At 42.2% G+C, this 20,985-nt stretch overlaps 1 protein-coding gene across 6 annotated transcripts in view; it reads left to right on the forward strand.

The window, feature by feature from the left end:
• HTT (huntingtin) overlaps nt 1-20,985 on the forward strand; it is a 209,688-nt gene that overhangs the window by 130,213 nt on the left and 58,490 nt on the right. For all 6 annotated transcript variants that reach the window (XM_075930825.2, XM_075930827.2, XM_075930826.2 and 3 more), the window contains 9 exons: nt 3,460-3,636; nt 3,929-4,005; nt 8,633-8,771; nt 11,282-11,404; nt 12,694-12,907; nt 13,105-13,250; nt 14,095-14,272; nt 14,557-14,652; nt 16,090-16,277. In XM_075930825.2, the coding sequence (XP_075786940.2) occupies nt 3,460-3,636; nt 3,929-4,005; nt 8,633-8,771; nt 11,282-11,404; nt 12,694-12,907; nt 13,105-13,250; nt 14,095-14,272; nt 14,557-14,652; nt 16,090-16,277 (1,338 nt within the window). The remainder of the gene's footprint in view (nt 1-3,459; nt 3,637-3,928; nt 4,006-8,632; nt 8,772-11,281; nt 11,405-12,693; nt 12,908-13,104; nt 13,251-14,094; nt 14,273-14,556; nt 14,653-16,089; nt 16,278-20,985) is intronic.

Genomic DNA, 20,985 nt, shown 5'->3' on the forward strand with positions numbered 1-20,985 from the left:
CAGGTACTGAAGGGTATGTGCTGTTTAGGAAAGACAGAAATAAGGGTAAGAGTGGTGGAGTCGCATTGTATATCAAAGATGAGGTAGATTGTAAAGAAATAAAAAGTGATGGAATGGAGAAAACAGAGTCTGTTTGGGCAAAAATCACATTGGGGAAGAAAACTATCAGATCCTCCCCTGGGATAGTGCTTGGGGTGTGTTATAGACCACCAGGATCCAATTTGGATATGGATAGAGACCTCTTTAATGTTTTTAATGAAGTAAATACTCATGGAAACTGCGTAATCATGGGATATTTCAACTTTCCAGATGTAGACTGGAGAACAAGTGCTAGTAATAATAATAGGGCTCAGATTTTCCTAGATGTGATAGCTGATGAATTCCTTCATCAAGTAGTTGCTGAACCAACAAGGGGGGATGCTATTATAGATTTGGTTTTGGTGAGTAGCGAGGAGCTCATAGATGAAATGGTTGTAGGAGACAACCTTGGCTCGAGTGATCATGAGCTAATTCAGTTCAAATTAAATGGAAGGATAAACAAAAATAAATCTGAGACTAGGGTTTTTGATTTCAAAAGGGCTAACTTTAGTAAATTAAGGAAATTAGTTAGGGAAGTTGATTGGTCTAAAGAAATTATGGATTTTAAAGTGGAGGAGGCCTGGAATTATTTTAAGTTAAAGTTGCAGAAGCTGTCAGAAGCCTGTATCCCTAGAAAAGGGAAAAAAATTATAGGCAGGTGTGTTAGACCAAGTTGGATGAGCAAGCATCTCAGAGAGGTGATTAGGAAAAAGCAGAAAGCATATGAGGAGTGGAAAATGGGAGGAATCAGTAAAGAAAGCTACCTTATTGAGGTTAGAGCATGTAGGGACAAAGTGAGAAAGGCTAAAAGTCAGGTAGAGTTGGACCTTGCAAAGGGAATTAAAACTAATAGTAAAAGGTTTTATAGCCATATAAATAGGAAAAAAACAAAAAAAGAAGTAGGACCGCTAATTACTAAGGATGGAGTGGAGGTTAAGGATAATCTAATATAGTTCCAATTTTTAAGAAAGGGGAAAAAAGCGACCCGGGTAACTATAGGCCTGTTAGTTTGACATCTGTAGTATGTAAAATCCTGGAAAAAATTTTGAAGGAGAAAGTAGTTAGAGACATTGAGGCTAATGGCAATTGGGACAAATTACAACATGGCTTTACAAAAGGTAGATCGTGCCAAACCAACCTGATCTCCTTTTTTGAGAAAGTAACAGATTTTTTAGATAAAGGAAATGCAGTGGATCTAATCTACCTCAACTTTAGTAAGGCATTTGATACAGTACCACATGGGGAATTATTGGTTAAATTGGAAAAGATAGGGATTAATATGAAAGTTGAGAGGTGGATAAGCAACTGGTTAAAGGGGAGACTACAGCTGGTCATATTGAAAGGTAAACTGTCAGGTTGGAGGAAGGTTACTAGCGGAGTTCCTCAGGGATCAGTTTTGGGGCCAATTTTATTTAATCTTTTTATTGCTGATCTTGGCACCAAAAGTGGAAGTGTCCTAATAAAATTTGCGGATGACACAAAGTTGGGAGCTATTGCCAATTCAGAAAAGGATCGGGATATCATACAGGAAGATCTGGATGATCTTGTAAATTGGAGTGATAGCAATAGGATGAAATTTAATAGTGAGAAGTGTAAGGTTATGCATTTAGGGATTAATAACAAGAATTTTAGTTATAAGCTGGGGACACATCAGTTGGAAGTAACGGAGGAGGAGAAGGACCTCGGAGTCCTGGTTGATTATAGAATGACTATGAGCCGCCATTGTGACATGGCCGTGAAAAAGGCTAATACGATCTTGGGATGTATTAGGCAAGGTATTTCCAGTAGGGATAAGGAGGTGTTAGTGCCATTATATAAGGCATTGGTGAGACCCCATTTGGAATACTGTGTGCAGTTCTGGTCTCCCATGTTTAAGAAGAATGTATTCAAACTGGAACAGGTACAAAGAAGGGCCACTAGGATGATCCGAGGAATGGAAAACCTGTCTTATGAAAGGAGACTCAAGGAGCTTGGCTTGTTTACCTTAACCAAAAGAAGGCTGAGGGGGGACATGATTGCACTTTTTAAATATATTAGAGGGATAAATACCAAGGAGGGAGAGGAATTATTTAAGCTTAATACCAATGTGGACACAAGAACAAATGGATATAAGGTGGCTAGTAGGAAGTTTAGACTTGAGATTAGACAAAGGTTTCCAACCATTAGAGGAGTGAGGTTCTGGAATGGCCTTCCAAGGGAAGTAGTGGGGGCAAAAGATCTATCTGGTTTCAAGATTAAACTAGATGGGTTTATGAAGGGGATGGTTTGATGAAATAACATGATCTTGGTAACTAATTGTCCATTCATTATCAGTGGGAATAGGTCAATGGAGGGATGATAAGAGTTACTATAGAGAACTTTCTGGGTGTCTGGCTGATGAGTCTTGCCCACATGCTCAGGGTTTAGCTGATCGCCATATTTGGGGTCGGGAAGGAATTTTCCTCCAGGGTAGATTGGCAGAGGCCCTGGAGGTTTTTCGCCTTCCTCTGTAGCATGGGGTACAGATCACAGCTGGAGGATTCTCTGCATCTTGGGGTCTTCAAAGTATTTGAAGGCGTCAATATCTGAGATGTAAGTGAGAGGATTATTCTGAGAGGGGTGGGTGAGATTTTGTGGCCTGCACTGTGCAGGGGGTCAGACTAGATGATCATAATGGTCCCTTCTGACCTTAAAGTCTATGAGTCTGAGTTTTACGAGCTGTTTTACTAGATTTTTCACAAACTCTTTGAAAATTAAAATAAATGCCATTGAACACTGTCTCCTCCCTTTCTGCACTCCCTCATCCAAGTGCTGAAGTATCCCTTCTGTTCTTAACAATCGTGTGTGTGTGTGTGTGTGTGTGTGTGTGGTTTTTTTAATCCCATATTGGAAAATTCTGCAGATGTTGTTTTCACCTTCTCTGTGCTCCTTTTAAAGTCTGTTTCATTTCCTTTTCATCTTAAATTCATGCTGTCACTTTCAAAGCTCTCTAATTCTGCCCAAGATCCTCTCTTCCCTTTCTCCTATAATGACACCAAATCTTGCTCCCTAAATTCTATGCCACCTGTAATCTCAATATATTCATTCATCACTTCAGACTTCATGTCTTCTTTCTGTCTGCTTTGCATAATTGAATAGCATCCCAGTTACTGTTCACCAAATCCTTTTCTGCACTTCCTTTGCCTTCAGACCTGTTTAAATAGTAAATTTTACATGACATTCAGTTAGTAATGCTATACTCTCTTTGTCATCATCATTCTTTTATCCTGTAAGCACTTAGGCATTGTGTAGCACTGTCCATCTATTGTTCCAACATCTTTTATATTTTACTGTGCTATAGTACTTACAAAATAAGATGAGGAAAAAAATGTAACACATGGTTGTTTTTTTTGTAATGTTTAGCCAACAACACTAAAGAAGACCCTGCAGTGCTTAGAGGGTATTCATCTCAGCCAGTCTGGTGCTGTGTTAATATTGTATGTGGACAAGCTTTTGTGTACCCCATTCCGTGTGCTGGCTCGTATGGTTGACACACTTGCCTGTCGTCGAGTAGAAATGCTTTTGGCTGCAACTCTGCAGGTAGGAATAAAAGTAAATATATTAGTCACTCAATTAGGGTTGCTAGCAGATAATTGAATGTGATTTATGTTAAAGTACGCTTTAGTTAACTTGACAATGATGTTTAGTGATGAATGAAAAACAATATCACTGTTTAGCATGCACGTCTAAGTGGTTAAATTTCATGTTGTGTTACAGTCTTTATATTGTTTAATGTTATTTCCTTGCTCTTGGTCTGTTAAAAAAAACATATGCATATATGTTTTATTCATGTTGTGCCTCATACCAGTTGTTTTGTCACTGTTTTCTACAGAACAGCGTTTCTCAGTTGCCAGTTGAAGAACTGGATAGAATTCAGGAATATCTTCAAAACAGTGGATTAGCACCAAGGTAAAATATTAGTATTAAGTCACTGTGATCGTAACATTGTATGTAAAAAATGCAAACCATGCATGTTTTTAATGATTTTACAGTGCTTTTTAGATGTCTGTGTGACGGACCCGGCGGGGTCCGCACTTGGCCCCGCGGGGGAACCCCCCCCCCCCCCGTGAGGGGAAAAGCGGCTGCCAAGCACACCAAGGCGGCGGCGCTGGGGACCGGACGCCCCGCAGCGCCGACAGGAGCGGGGAGCAGGAGGCGGGGCCGAGCGCGAGCGGCCGGCCCCTGCCGCCCCGATTGACACTCCAGCCGGGCACCCGGGAGCGCGCCGGGACACCCGGGAAGGGGGTCGCGCCGGGGGGGGGGCGGAGCTAACCACTCCGACGTCATCCCCCGGCGACTATAACAGCCGGGGACGTCCCGGCAAGAGGGGGGGGAGAGCGCAACGGCGGGCGCCCTGGCGTCCAGGAGCACCAAACCCCCAGCCCTCGGGGCAACCCGGAGAGACGGACTCGGCAGCTGGCGGCTCGCCCTGGGACGGGCCCGACGACTCCGGCGTGGTGAGTGACCCTGGGCTTGTTCCGCCAGCGGGACAGGTCAGCGGGGAGTGGAAGGAGCCCGAGGCGGGACCCTTTTGGCGCCCGTGGGCGGACGAGTTGAGGGCCGCAGCCCCGTCCGCCGTGGAGGGCGACAAACGGTCACTGATCTCCGCTTAGGGCCTCAGGCTGGGACCCGGAGGTGAGGGAGGGCCCGGGTCCCCCACTCCCCTTCCCCTTCACAACCCTCTCCTACTCCGCCAAGTCGAGGAGCAGGAAAGACCGACGAAGGGGTCGCCGAGCCCCCTCAGTCCCTCAGGGAGCTGAGGGGTGATCTCCCCCGCAACTAGACACTACTACCAAGACCCCGGGTGGGGCGACCAAAGAGTCCAATTGAGGTGGTGGGTACGCTGGGCCCCGCCCCCTCCCCAGACTAGGGCCAGGATCGGCTGGGGGGAGAAGGGGTGAGGTGTTCGCACCCAGAAAATGCCATCACAGTCTGTATAGGTGGAGGCATACAAAGATTTGCCATGCCTTGAATACGTAATTAAAATATGATAAAGCCCTCTTTGTACTGCAAGATTGAAACCATATTGTAGTTTTCTTAGGCATAACCATATGCCTTGACAGAGTAAAATTTTTAGTTTAGATTCAATTTAAAACAGCAAAACCTGCAGGTCTCCAAGGATATTTTCTGCTGGCCTGCTATAATATAGGGTTGATGCAATCCCCAACCTTCAGTAAATCAGTCCCTTGGAAAGACTAAATTCGTAATAGTGATTTTAATTTTCATAGAGAATTTGGAAGACAAATAGATCAGAGAAAATCCAGATCATTTTATCACATGAGCACACTAGTCTCCTACCTACATTGAACAGTTTAATCTTGCTTGTGTAGAAGGATTCACATTGTTAGTATTGTTTATTTGGGTACAGCTTTGTAAGTATCAGGAGCCTGATTGATATGGCTCCTCATGATTGTTGGTTAAGAATACCCTGTTGCCTTCAGTAGTGGTTTATTGTATCCTGGGGGAAAGAGGTGGCGGGGAGGAAGGTAGCTAAGGCTGAGGACTATAAAATGGTTTGCTAAAAAGAATGTAATATTGTTATCTCTTGCTTGTATTGAGATAAGCTTATTTAACAAGACTTGTTCCATAATACAGCTCCCAACATGGCTTGTGATGTATACTTTATTATTAATAAAGTAATAGTAAAAGCAAAAAATATCTAAGTTGAATCTTCAGAAATTTTGTAAGACTCATGACCAGTATTGTCAATTATGTGCTTTCTGTCGTGTGTGTCAGTGTCAGTGTCAGTCAAGAGTATCCGGGCACGTTTGGAGACAGTTTCTGAATTTCTTCCTATGGAAACAAAGTGTATGCCAGAAAAATTATCTGCTTGGCAGATAAGACAAGTTTGATCTCTTGCTGCAACACACCATAAGCTATGCCTTTTTTGTATTGCTTGAGCATGCCTTCTGTAGCATTCAGAGCATTAACAAGTAAAATATAAACTAGTTTCTACTTATTTTGGGGGTGGAATGTATCAGAAGAACTAAGCATTTAAACTTGTTATAAAAATTATTAAAAGCTCTGGTAATTGGAAGCTCTGTTTGAATTGTAATAGTCTTCAAATTCCATATGGAACACTACAGAATGTTCTTAAGTTCAGAGCCTTGACACTGCTTATCAGCAGTTTTAGTTCATTCTCTTTCACTGAACAACGTAAATACCTCTGTAAAGAAAACAGTGTTTAGTTCTAATGCAGATAAATGTCTCCCCGTGTTATTAACAAAGCAAATTTCCCCTCCCCTCCCCCAAAAAATATCCCACAATTCTTCTTTGAGTTCTTGTCCACATGTATTCCATTGTTGTTATGTGTATGCCTAATGCCCTTGAGTTTGGATTTTCTGTCCAGCAATATCTCTTGCAGTTTATATATGCTCCCTGAGTGTTCTCCATCCTCCAATAGAGAATATAAAAAGCAGGGTGACCGTACTCATCTCTCATTTATTTTTCACTACTCATGGATATGAGTTGGAATTTAAAGTTTTCAATCATCTTTGCTCACTGTACACTTTTCCTTTTGTTTTGTAAAAATCAGTTGAGTTACATGGTTTTGCCTCAAACCACATGCAAATAGGGTTGACCAATAGCTATATTCATTGAAGGCGGGATGAACACTGGCATTCTCAATGGGTAGGACCTAGAGATGTGAAGGACTAGTCACTCCCCCAACCCTTGCTACCTCTATTAGAAAGGGGCAGCAAGCAGGGTGTGTATGTGTGGAGGGAATGGAGAGGGTACTTCAAAGCAGCAGTGCCACTTGGAGTCCTGGGCCAGACCCCGGACTCCACATAGTATTTCTGCTTTCAAACACTGCATGCAGCCTGGGGCCAGCTGGGGTGTCCCCAGGCTTCATGCGGCATTTCAAAGGTGCAGCACCAGAGGAGACTGGTCTCCACGGAGGAGTTCCCAGCTGATCCCAGGCTCCGTGTGGCGCTTTTGCCTTTGAAGTGTAGCAACAGCCCTAGGGTTGAAGCGGCCTATCAACTAATCAAATAGTCAATGCACAATGCATAGACTATTCAATTAGTCAATATTTAACATCATTAGTAGGATCAAACCATCTTGGTGTTTTACCCAACTGTTGGTGGCTATTGCAGACATAATGAAAGGGTTTCTCCCTTTTGCTAGCTTCTTGCTTTCTCCCCAACATCATAAGCAGCCTCAGTGTCATTCCTTGCACAGACCCCTATCCTGCCTATTTATAAAACAGCAGCCTGGTCATCAGTGTACTCTTTTTCCTCTCATTACACCATTGTCCAGTACTCAAGAGGTGATGCTAAACTTGGTCAAATGGTACTACCAAGCTGGTTGTGTGTTTATGGAAGTCTGATTCTTTCACCTATTTAGCTGCTTGGGAATCACCAAGAATTGAATGCACATGTGTAGTCACTTGAAGAAGAAATGGTTACTAACATGTCTTATGTCCTTTCTGCAACCTGCCCTTCTGCCCCTCTACATGAGTTTTCAGAAGAAGGAACTGAGAGGCCTTGGGGTCAGTTGGACCCTTAATTACTTGCATCACTGATGCATGGCAGCAGAAGATGCATAAGGTGCTTCAGTGGGTACCAGTGAGGGGGAAATTTCTTGTGATTGTGTGAGGTGTGACCATATATGGAGTGGAATGGGCATGTGTGCCACATTTCAGAGAACAGTAGTTATGAAAAATTCGTTACCTTTTTTCCTCTCTTTGTCCCGTGAAGAAAAAGTGGCGATCACCTGAACGGTCTGGTCTATCAAGTACCATTTTGTTCTCTGTCTTGCCAAAGCTCCTATTTGAGGCAGCTCTAACTTATAAATTGAGACCAAACCTAAAACTTGAATACTGGCTGAGATGGTGAACCATGTAGATTTCCCAGTTAGCCAGTAATGACCATTTTGTCTCTTTAAGCTAAAGCCATGTAATGACCTGCCTCCTTCAGCAAATGGGTAGTACAGGTTGAACCTCTCTTAACGGATGTTCCAGACAAAGAGCTTTTACAATTCATCTACAAATTCAATTCTCACACTGATGGCCTCCTTAGTCGAGATAACAGATGGCTGGAACATTATCAACCTAATAACAAAATGTGTAAGCGGGAGGGGTTGCACTTAGACACTTGCTGTGTAAAGGGGTCATAAGCAGGCTCAGGGCTCCAAGAACAGAACTGACTGACTGGGCAGGGCTGATTAATCACCTATGAAGCTGTGTTTCCGCGTAGCTTAGAGGGAACACTAGTCACCAGTACAAATACTTGAGAACCACTTTTCTAAAATAAATAATGACTTTGGGATAAAATACTTCTCTACTCCTGATCAACTTTTAAAGACCATTTAGCTTGAAGGTAGTGATTTAAAATTTTGGATTAAGTCTCTCTCTCTCCTTGATGTAAAACTAACTTGAAAAATTCACTGTCTGTGGCATGTGGAACTAGTAATTATCTTTCTTGCACATTATTATATGTTGAAAGTATTTATAGAATATGTGCCTTACCTGTAATTTCTGTATCTTTCTCCTTTTAAAATTCAAATTTTCTGATGAGTGTGTATCTATTTTCAGACACCAAAGACTTTACTCGCTGTTGGACAGGTTTCGCCTTACAGTAGCACCAGAAACAACTAGCCCTTCGCCTTTGGTTACTACACACCCACTGGATGGGGAAAACCAATCAGCCTTAGAGAACATAATTCCAGACAAAGTAAGGCCATATTTAGAATATTTAATAAGATCAGACAGCAAATGTATTTTCCTAACAAGCTTTTCCATTAGTGAAACATATCTGTGAATGCAGCTTTTTAAAATTCCCAGTTGTTTTTCTGTTTACAAATCTGAATAACCTGGTATAAAAGGTTAGCTACCTATTCTTAAGTTTTGTAGCTAACCAAATAATATGCACATATATTTATATCAAGCTATGATAAACCTCCTGTTTTTGCAGTTCTTAAAATTGCAACTTTTCTGGCCTGTAATATAGATGGAGATGCATATTATGTCTCAGCGAAAAAGATTGTTTTGTATTCAGTGTTCCTTTGCTATTTCAGAACTGTTTACTTGTTCCTTAAGAGACTTATAGATACCTTCTCTCTCTTCTCCAACCTCCTCAGCTGTGCTTTTGCTGTGTCTTACAGTCTTGTTTACTTCTGAAGACCTTATTTTCTGCGGGTGTTCTTCTTTGCTTCAGATCATTTCCCAGTTTAGTCATTGGTTTAACATGCCCACAAAATTTCTGGCTTCCAACAGCCAATATCTTATTTAGGCTTTAGTTTACCATCTGCTTCTTTCTTTTCAGTCTTCTGTCAACCTAGAGTGTTCATGTCCTATAAGAGTTTTTTTAGCAGCCTTGAGGCTAGCATGATTTGGTCTTATCGAAAACTGCATCCTACTCAACAAGATCTGATCCACTTACTATTGGGACATCTGTGCAGCTCCACGTCTCTTTGTGGCACAGAAGTCTACTTACTAACTATTCTTCATGTCTGCAGTTTGACTCCACTATAGAGGCAAAGGAGGAAAATGAAGTGATCTTGGTTCCATCAGCTCAGGCACCTCCTGAACACCTCAATCCTACACTCCTTTGGTTCCCAATTAAACGATCTTCCCTTGGGTTTGTAGTAAATTGGAACAAGAAGCTTTATTGAAGGCACAGGAGCATACCTTCCCAATGTGCAGAAAGAACAGCTAACATGGCAGGCAACCAGCTTGGCTTAACATGGAAATCTTTAGTGAGCTTAAGTGCAAAACGGAAACCTACAAGAAGTAGACACTTGGACAAATGACTAGAGAGGAGTATCAAAATATTCCTTAAGGATGCCAGAGCATCATCAGGAAGTCCAAAGTGCAATTGGCGATTCAGCTAGCAAGGGATGTGAAGAATAGCAAGAAGGGTTTTTACATGCATGTTAGCAACAAAAAGAACATCAGAGGAAGTGTGGGACTTACACTGATTGGGGAAGACAACCTAATGACAGATGATACGAAGAAAAACCTGAAAAAGGGTTTAGATCTTGGGTTAAAAAAGGGATAGATCTTGGCTGGTCTCAGTGGTGGCAAGTGACGAAGAAAGGAGCAATGGCCTCAACTTGCAGTGGGGGAGGTCTAGGTTGGATATTAGGAAAAAACTATTTCATTAGGAGGGTGGGTGGTGAAGTGCTGGAATGGGTTACCTAGGGAGGTGGTCGAATTGTAGTTTTCCACAAGTTTTCCGCTCAGGTCAGAAGCCTCACCCCACTAGATACCTAGATATTTTATAATGGGGAAACATGGCATCTTAGGACTTGGTCCATATTCCATTTACTAAGCGTTACTAAGTAAAAGCTATCTTCTGTTTGATTGTGTGGGCTTTCTTTCTGAATGTTAAAAAATGCATATAATTTTGCATATAATTCTAATTTTTTCTCACATGGCTTGTCGTCTTTTTATACATTGGTACCTGGGTGACCCAGTCTGGTTTAGGGTCCTAATGTGTTACATGCTGTTTATTAGCACCTATCTTTTCCCTCTCTTTGCTATTTTCCAGAAGTTCTGGATTGGCATAAGAACGCTTGCCAAAAAATAGATGAATTTTGTGAAATTAGTCTATTATGATGAGGGTCTGTTGAGTAACTTCATGTACTCTTTTTTGCTTTGTGTTTTGATTATTTTGTTTACTAGCCCTCTTATGCTTTGGAAGTTTTGCCAACTAGTCTCTTAGAGCAGTGTTTCCCAATTTTATTTGGCCATTCTTAAACTCAAAAGAATTTTGCGGAACCCCTAATAACAGTCCAATAAATGGACATCAGCACTGAGTAATGACATCATCATTCCCACTCTCTGGCTAAGCTGGCATTACCCAGGGACACTTATCGTGGCGCAAACAAATGAAAATTGTTTTTAGTAAAATTAATAAACACTTAAATATTATTTAAAAAATGTTATTGTAATGGAATTTTCTTGCAGAACCCTTATTTTCACTTTGCAGAACGCCAGGGTTCCGCCGAACACCATTTGGGAATCACTGTCTTAGAGGAACCAAATTCAGGGCTTAAATCAAAATATATACAGCTTTGTCTCCACAGATAGAAGTAGGTATGGTTAATCCAGTAATTGTGAACTAGGAAAGGGATAATCGTTTAGCGTGCTAATTAGAGGGTAGAACAAAATTGGACTATTTTCTAATTCTGCCAAAAGTAAATATGTAGTAAATTTCATTTTTTTTTTTTTTTTTTGAAGGATTGGTATGTATCACTAGTCAGATCACAGTGCTGGGTCAGGTCTGACTCTGCACTGCTTGAAGGTACAGAGCTGGTGAATAGGATACCTCAGCCTGAATTGAACTCCTTCATGACCAATAAGGTAATTTCTTGAAAAGAGGAGAATTTAAAATGTCACTTGCTTAAAATATTTTTTAAAAATTGTAAAATTTTTAAAACTGTCTCTCCATTCATGTTACTAATAATGGCCAAGTTAGATTGTTAAAAAATGAATTAAAATTCTTTCAGTTTTACTTAATACTGTTTGACTTTGGCATTTTACTGAGTTTGAACTACTAAAATAGCACGTTGGTGCTCTGCATAGTCAAATGGATTAATTATTAAGCCTGCAAGTATATCACAGAAGTCACGGGTTCTATGACTTTCCAGGACCTCCATAACTTTGGCAGCAGCTGTAGTGCCCCTGGCTGTCTCATCACCCTTCCTCCCCCATCTCAAACACCAACTGTGCCCCAGGTTGCCCCATGAGCACCAGCAGCGCAAAGAACACCCCTCCCCACTGAAGTATCAGTGGCACCCCAGGGCATTCCCCCCCACAACAGCAGCAGCACCCCTGAGCTCCTTCTCCCCACCCACAGAGCAGCAGCACCCCTGAGCTCCTTCTCCCCACCCACAGAGCAGCAACACCAGCACCCCAGAACTCGTCAGAGCACCTAAGATTTAGTCATAGGTATTTATAGTACAAGTCATGGTCAGGTTTCTGGCTGTGAACTTTTGTGTATTGCCCATGATATATCTATAATTGTACTATTCCCATGACTAAACCTTAGTCTTAATTACTACCTTCTTTCTGATCTCTTCCCCCATCGTGTGCGCTCCCTCTTTCTCTCCCTCCCTTTCTCACCTGGGAGCCAACATGGAATCATTTGGGGTTTCTGATGCATACTTTGTGGGTCTGCCCACAACACATCCCAGTCATCACTACCCAGCTCACTGTGTTCTAGCTATGCCCTGCATGGGTAAATCCTGCTCAAGCTGCATGCTGTGGAGCTCTCTCCTGGCCAATGGGAATTCTCAGATAAAGTCCTGGCATTTCAAATTAGACACCCAAAATTAGCGGATACTTTTTGACTTACCTCTCTGTTTCAGCTTCCCATTTATAGAGTGATTACTTTCCAATTTCTCATAAGTTAAAACTCAACAGAAATCTTTAGTTTTATTCTGATTAGGTGCAGATAATTTGGGACAGATTTTCCACACAATGTAAAGTTGGAGTTCAGTTTTCAGTGTGAAACCAAACACAACCCTTAACTGTGGCAATCACAATGGTTCTTCCATTTTAATTTGCATAGTATTACCCAAATGCTTTAGTTTCTTTTCTCTATGGAAATGCGTTCTTTCTAAACTTTTGTCTACCATTTATTATTTCAGGAGTTTAATTTAAGCTTGTTAGCTCCCTGTTTAAGCCTTGGCATGAATGAAATCTCAGAAGACCAGAAGAGCAACCTCTTTGAAACTGCCCGTAGAGTAACTCTAGATCACGTGTCTACCTTTGTCCAAGAACTTCCTGCCATCCATCAGGTTTTTCAGCCATTGCAGCCAACTGAGACTTCAGCCTATTGGAGCAAACTAAGCGATATTTTTGGTAATACAAAATAATGGCCTTTTTCTCTTGATCATACTGTATAACAATGTTATCATGATGTCAGTTTTCTAATGGGATCAAAGATTCTCATAAGTAAAATACCTTGCCCAAATTTTATTTATCTGTTAAAGAAAATGTTAACCATGATAGTTTTTATTTCAAGCTTCTAGATTTCACCCTGACATTTTATTTTATAGGAGACAGGATGATGTATCAGACTTCGATGAGACTCTGTCGTGCACTGGCTCAGTATTTATCGTTCCTCTCTAAATTACCAGAATCTCTCTGTATTCCACCTGACAAAGAAAGTGACATCCTCAAATTTGTAGTAATGTCATTAGAGGTAAGAGAGTGAGAGTAATAAAAGATGCAACAGAAAGTTTACAAATATGTTCTGTATCCCTTTAACTAACTTTGAAGAGTAAATGGGAGTTGTGTAAGTCTAGAAGCATTCTTGGGTTCTAGGCTTACGTATAGACATCAGTTTCCAATATTTGCACTTGTCTCCACTATGACATCAATCGACTTTGCAGTGAGCAATCCACTGGCTGTCTATTTTTATCGTGTCTACTTAAACATAATAAATCTTTCTGTGCGCTCTCCCATTGATGCTGGTACTGCACCAGGACGAGAAGTTGCCGGCATCAATGGGAGAGCAGCCCTTGTCAACCTCACCATGCACCCTCACTATGCACAAGACACCGCAGTAAGTACATTGACTTCAGCTATTTAGGTAGTTGAAGTCACTTAGGTTAGATTGATGCTCGGGTTGTGAGAGACAAGGCCTGTTGTTTAGTTCATTCAGTGGTTACTCTTTTGTGTCTAAGTATAGAATACACATCAGGTGGAATTGAGCAGAGCATATGGAACAAGAAAAAATGCCTTTTTTTCCCTCCAAGGAAGACTTTTTGCAGATAGTAAGGACAGGGAGGTCTTGGCATTTTGAAGAGTGGCACTGTATGACTTGTTGGGAAGATGAATAAATGTGGTTGTTTGCTCAGTATAGTGCTTAACTTATTTTTCTGGTTGGAACTTTTTGAACTATCAATATGCTAATATACTGTAATAAGAAAAATTAATCCTACTAGTCTTGGCAGCTGTAAATATATGTAATTATTTGTATAAAAATAATTTGAGCCCATATATTTGTATAAGAGGACAATTTGATATTTCTTTTTCTTGTGCAGGCACTGTCATGGCATTTAATACATGAACAGATTCCACTAAGTATAGATCTTCAAGCTGTTTTGGAATGCTGCTGCCTAACATTACAACATCCTGGTCTCTGGAATTTGCTGGCTTCTGCGGTGTATGTGACACAGGCTTGTTCCCTAATTAATTGTGTCAGATTTATAATAGAAGCAGGTGAGTTCAATTTGCACAAATATGGGAGATGCTTCTGATCCTATGCCAAGAATCTTGAAGAAATGCAGAATTTTAACAGTCCTTTGAATTTTTGTCTTTACCAGATGTATACAAATATATTTCTACTATGGAAAATATTTTTTTACTTTTTGAATTTGCCAGATATCTTGCCAATACAAGTGCGTGCTACTTTGGCATAATTGTGAATTTTAGGAAAGGATTAAAATTGAGAAATACAATTGCAATAGGCTTTTTAAAATGTTCTCTGTATTTATCTAATGTAGTTGCGATTGAACCTGGAAACCAGCTTCTTTGTCCAGAAAGGAAAAAGAATACTTCAAAAGGGGTCAGTGAGGATGAAGTTGATTCAAATGCTCAAAGTAAGTAAACAGTGAAATTCTACTTTATATGCAGTTTTACATAATTTGTTGAAAAGTTGCCAGATTTTCCTCTTTACCACTTTAAATCAAGAGAAAATTGAGGGTTATCAAATAATTCTCACTCTTGGTAACATGTGGTTAAGCTTGTATCACTGTTAAGAAGTTGGGATTTCTCTACAGCAGTGTTTCTGAACCTTTTTTTCCTGAACCTTTTTTTATATAAAGTACTTCCTTTTAAAAAAAAAAAAAAAAAAAAAGTACCCCCAGTACCTACAGTTTTCAGACACACATTTTTTTCTTACCATTTCAACACATTTGTTTAAACAACTTAATTGTAGCAGGGCAGGCGATGAAATTTTTGTATAAAGTACAGAAATAATAAAGCATTGTAAAACTTAAGACAAAAATACTGTTTTCTCCAAATTTCAGTTGTGTTGATGTACCCTTCCTCTCCCCCCCTCCCCCCCCAAAGATTTCTCTCAAATACCCCTTAGGGTACTCATACCACTGGTTGAGAAATACGGCTCTACAGGTTGAAACTCTCTGGTCTGGGACACTCTGGTCTGGCAACATCTTTGTTCTGGAAGGATGTTACTGGATCCGAGTTCCAGACATATGAGAGCCCAGAGCAGGCTGTGGAGCCTAAGACTAACCCAGGGCCCAGTCATGGTGCCAGGGCATAAGGGCTTGGTGGTCCAGGGCTGGCAACTGAGCCCAATGGCAGTGCCAGGGAGCCCAGCTGGGTCCTGAGGGACCACAGGAGAGAACCTGGAGTTGATGAGCAGAGGAGCTGAAAATTGACCTCCGCTGGTCCAGCCAGCGATCTCAGTCCTTCAGGACCAGGGATTTCTAAGCTATACAATTCTGACCCCAGCTGCCATTTGTAGTATTGTATTGATTAGCCTGGCACAGGGGCGGATATACGGCAGGGCGAGCGGGGCAGCCGCCCTGGGCCTCATGCTTTAAAAAGCCCCGCGCATGCGCCGTGGCAAAGGGGGCCCTGCAAGATTATGCTGCCCTGGGCCCCGCAAAACTGTTATCTGCCCCTGGCCTGGCACTATGCAGATTTAATTTGTGTTAATGGAAATCTCTATGAAAAGTGTTATGAGAACCTTAAGCTGCATCTTTAAAACTATTAATTTGTGTAAAAACTATTAATAGTGTAAAAACACTTAGCTTGTCATTTGAAGGGTGCCACCTTTAACATTTTTAGACTTCATCCTCTGCACCGCATCGGGTATGAGTACAAATTTGGGTGTGGGAGAAGGACTTAGTGATAATACAGCTTAGCTGACGTTGAGGCACCACTTTAGTTGGTAGAAATAGACCTATTCTTATTAGAGTTTTTGTGTGCTCTTATCTTCACATCTGTATGCATTTTGTGAATATTCAGAATAACACTTAAACTTCTTTGTCTTTGTATTTCTCTCAACTCAGAAATGAAATGTATTACAGCAGCTTGTGAAATGGTGGCTGAGATGGTGGAGTGCTTACAAACTGTCTTGGCTCTGGGACATAAGAGGAACAACAGTATCCCAGCATTTCTCACTTCTTTGCTTAAGAACATCATCATCAGCTTGGGTAGGCTGCCTCTAGTAAACAGCTATACAAGAGTACCTCCTTTGGTAGGTGCATTATGGTTTGTTTCCTTAGCAGATGAAAAATATTGGCTAGTTTTTTGATAAAATGAATATAATATTTTGCTAAAACTTCATTCTTTGCTCTCACATTTGGTTGTCCATTTTTATCATTTTTTTTAATAGTGCGTGATTTCTAGTGCCTGCCTCACTTAAAAGTATTTTCAAATTTGAATGTCTTCTTTGAAGTGAATGGTTTGGTTAGAATTGTGGGATCCTTTTAGAATTCCATGACATTGTTTGAAATAGTTCCTTCTAGTAGTAACAAATCAGGACTGGTGGGATACATTTGCTGCTGACTAACTGTGACAGTGAGCAATATATTTAGCACTTCCTGTGCATAGCTAATATCTCCTGTAAAATAGCTACAGAAATACTTCAGAATTATTGCAAGATTTCTTAATAATTTTAAAAGACTTTAAGATCCTTTGATTAATAATGCAACTCAGAATAAGTATTTTTAGATATTTTGAGGGAGATTGTTCCTCTTTGAGTGATGTCCCTGGGGGTGCTCCACTCTGTGTGCTGGTGTGTCCTCATGCTGGTGACCCAAGATTTTTCTAGCAGTGCCCTGCCGCACATGCGCGATGGCGCGTCCTCGTGACATTGGTGTCCGTTAGGCACGTGCTTAGTTACTTCTCTACTGTCCTCAGCTGCAGACATAGCTCCATTCTCTCACCCCTTTAAAAAAAAACAAAAAAACCCAGTTCTCCTCAGTTTTACTTTCCTTTCCAAGTTTTGAATCCCTCCCATCCTACTACCTCCCCCCCTGCCCCTCCAGAAAATTTATTTTCTTCACTGTTCATACCTGATCTCATTTTTTCCCTCACGCCTGAGGGCTCATTCTGAGCCCAGACAAAAACCGGCTGCATCGATGGAACCCACAGCACACGCCAAACATAAATCGATGTCGAAGACCACATTGAAGCTGGCACCGGATGTGGCACTGAAGAGACCCCGCACTGAAATGCCTCCTCCCAAAGCATCGTCCTCAACAGCACTAGTGGCACCAAGTACCGCACACTCAGTCTTGGCACCGCCACCGGAATGGACACAGCACAGTACACCTTAGTCTGCGGCTTGTCAGCACCACCATCCCCATGATTCTCGGTGTGGTCCATCCATTCCCCAAAGTTATTGGTCCCATCGATCTATCCGAGTGAAGCTGGCACTGAATCGTACAACCGCTTCTGATCACTGCATTCCAGCCCAACTCAACAGTATTTGCCTTGGGAGTCTTGCCTCTCGAGATGCTCTCACCCACCTCTACCACAGCCTTGGCACTTACAACACTGGCTGAATCCCACACCCCCTATACTGGACAATGGCATCCCTGGGAGTCCTGCTCTTTTCATAGGTACCATCACACTGCTTCTTCAACAATAAAAAGACTACCTCAGTCACCTGAACCCACATCATCAGCCATGGCACTAAATTCTCCAGACCCATTCACATGAAGCTAGACGACTCCTTATCAGGAAGGGAGAATAAGTCCCCTCTATATAACTCCTCCTCCTTTGCCGGACGAGGCCATCATTCTTACTACCTCACCTTCATTCGATGACTCCACATAATTCCAGGAGCTTTAAAAGGAGTAGCCCTGACACAAGAACGTGACCTGTAAGAGGTACAGAAAAGACAAATACTAATTCTTGCGCATACTACAACCTCCTACATCCTCCTGGATTGCCCTCCCGATGGATGAAGCCATTATGGGCCGCACTGATAACATCTGGCAAATTCCAGCATTCATTACTCTCACCAGTAAAAGGGCCGACTGCAAATACACTTTATAGTCCCACGGATATGGACTTTCTTTTTGCTCACCCTCTCCCAAATTCCTTAGTAGTGGACTCGGTCATGCACAAGAAAAAACAACCAAGTATGAAGTCCACTCCTCAGGACGAGGACCATAAATGGTTGGATATTATGGAGCGTAAGGTCTATTCCTCTGTGATCTTGATTCTCAGAGCAGCAAACTACACTGCCATGCTGGCCAAACTCCGGGAGCTTTTACAATTCCTCCTGGAGCATAAGAGGCTGATACTGCTCAATGTGATGCAGGAGGGCCACATCATCTCCCGCACGTCATTGCAATCTGCCATGGACATGGCCGATACAGCTGCCCAGATCACAGCGTCAGCTATCATTATGCAAAGGGCATCGTGGCTCCAGACATGTGGGTACTCGGAGACCTCCAGCAGAAATTCGAGCACCTTCCCTTCAACTCTATTTGCAGCCAAAACAGATGAAGTCCTTTAGTTGATGAAGGACTCGCTCACAATCCTTTGGACTCTGGGCATTTACACCACTCCCCCAACAAAAGGACAAGGAAAACCTCCTACCACAGGCCCAGAGAACCATACTGACCAAAAAAGAGAGATGAATTCTGACAGAAACAGACCCCAACGGTGCAGACCTCAGCACTAACAGCTTTCAACATCTCAACCTTCCTCATCAAAGCAACAAATTTGGAGGCTTGGTTGGGAGCCAGAAAGATGTCCCTGCTACTGTTATAACACCAATTGGACAGCTACAGTTCACACACTGCTGCTGGCCCGTTTTACATCAATGGGCACTAATGACATTAGGCTGATCAGTGCTAGAGTTCATCAAAGTCCATCCCCTTCATCTCTATTCCCCTTACCAAACCCTCCTCCCTGTCCCTCTTCAGGAACACCCCGAACCCTCCTCCCTGTCCCTCTTTAGGACACCTCTCTCAAGATCCTGCTCCAGCAGGAGTCCTCCACCTTCTGCAAATAGGTGCGATACAGACAGTACAAACAGCTTTCCGAGGGAGCTGTTTTTACTCCACGTAGTTCTCCAGAAGCTTTAAGAAGGCTCAACAAGTATGTCACATACTGATGATTCAAGATGGTAGCACTAGCAATAATTATTCCAGCACTAGACCAAGTGGATTGGCTTTTGACTTTCGATCTTCAGGATGCATGTTTCCATATAATGATACATCCTGCCCACAGGTGGCTTCTACAGTTTATGGTGGGGAACCATCACTATCAATATTGAGTTCTCCCTTTCGGCCTCTAATATCTCCCAGAGTTTTTTCCAAGACTCTAGACATTGTTACAATGTACCTATGTTGTCAGGGAATCATAATAATCCTATACCTGTACAACTGCCTTATAAAAGGCACATCCTTCCAGGAAACACTAGACATGGTCAGTGCTGCCACCTATCTTTTACTCTGACTTGGCTTTTATATAAACTACCAAAAGTCCATGCTCCAACCCACACAGACTCTCGTGTTTATAGGAGCACACATCAATACCATCACAGCCAGGGTAGCTGCCTACACACAGATTTGAGGCCCCACACGACCTCATAACTTGGGCACACGCTGCCACCACTATAACAGTCTGCGAATGCCTCAAAATTCTCGGTCACATGGCTGCCACCATTTGTGGTCTGACTGGCCAGACTACACGTGAGGCTTATGTGCTCCCAGGCCTGGTTGGCCACACTTTATACCCCTTCTAGGAACCTCTTTCCAAGACTGTCACTGTCCCACCATGTGTCTTCAGTTCATTGGAATGGTGGATGGATCCACACAATGTCCTGTGGGGTGTGCCATTTCATCAGCCGACCCTGACAGTTACCATTATGACCGAGGCAAATGGTCCTTCAAGAACCAAATGCTCCACATCAATCTGCTAGAACTCAGGGCAGTGTGCTATGCTTGCCTTCACTTTCTGTGCCATGTAGTACACAATACAACCTACATGTACTATATTAACCGGAAAGGTGGAACCTGGTCACCCTCCCTTTGTACAGAAGTGCTGAAATTATGGAACTGGAACATTGTACACCAACTCTCATACATAGCCACCTATCTCCCTGGGGTACTCAGTGTTATGGCAGACACCATCAGCCATATTTTTTACAATCATCGTGAATGGGAGATAGACACTCAAGCTTTCAAAGAGGTGTCCTATGATGGGGACAGCTGGATTAGACCTTTTTGAAACCAGAGCCAACCAAAAATGCCACTTTTATTGCTCCAGAGCAGCCGTGGGGAAGGGTTCTCTAGGGATGCTTTCTCTCTAAAATGGGACACACCTCTTCTTTACACATTCCCACCGCTTCCCTTTCTCCACAAAATTGTCAAGATCAGAATGGAATTAGCCCACGTCATCATCGTTGCACCAGCATGGTCAAGTCAAATGTGGTTCCCTTATGTGCACGGATTGGAGGTAGCAGATCCATACAGCTTTCCCCCACTACACAGTCTTCTCACTCAACATTACGGCAGTATTTTCCATCCTGAGCCAAACTCCACCTCCAGGCGTGGCTCCTTCATGGCTCTAGAATGCCAAAAACATCTGTTCTGAACAAGTGAAACCGATATTAATTAACAATAGAGGCGAGTCCACCAGAAAAAAATTACCTTTACAAGTGGACCAGATTCTCCAAATGGCTCAAATGCAGTCATCCTGTGTCTCCTGCCACCACTCCCATTATATTGGACTACCTTTTAGAATTAAGGGAATCGGGCCTCTCTTTCAATACGGTTAAGGTGCATGCAGCAGCAATAGCAGCCTTTCACTGAAACGCGGATGGCAATTCTTTCTCTTCAGACCCGCTCACGAAACAATTCTTTATGGATCTCCAGAATACTTTCCTATCAGTACAGCCTAAGTTCCCATCTGGGACCTGAATGACGTCCTCAAAAGCTTAA

The sequence above is a fragment of the Pelodiscus sinensis genome, chromosome 4, assembly GCF_052426305.1.
Source record: "Pelodiscus sinensis isolate ZL-2025 chromosome 4, ASM5242630v1, whole genome shotgun sequence".
Taxonomy (NCBI): domain Eukaryota; kingdom Metazoa; phylum Chordata; order Testudines; family Trionychidae; genus Pelodiscus; species Pelodiscus sinensis.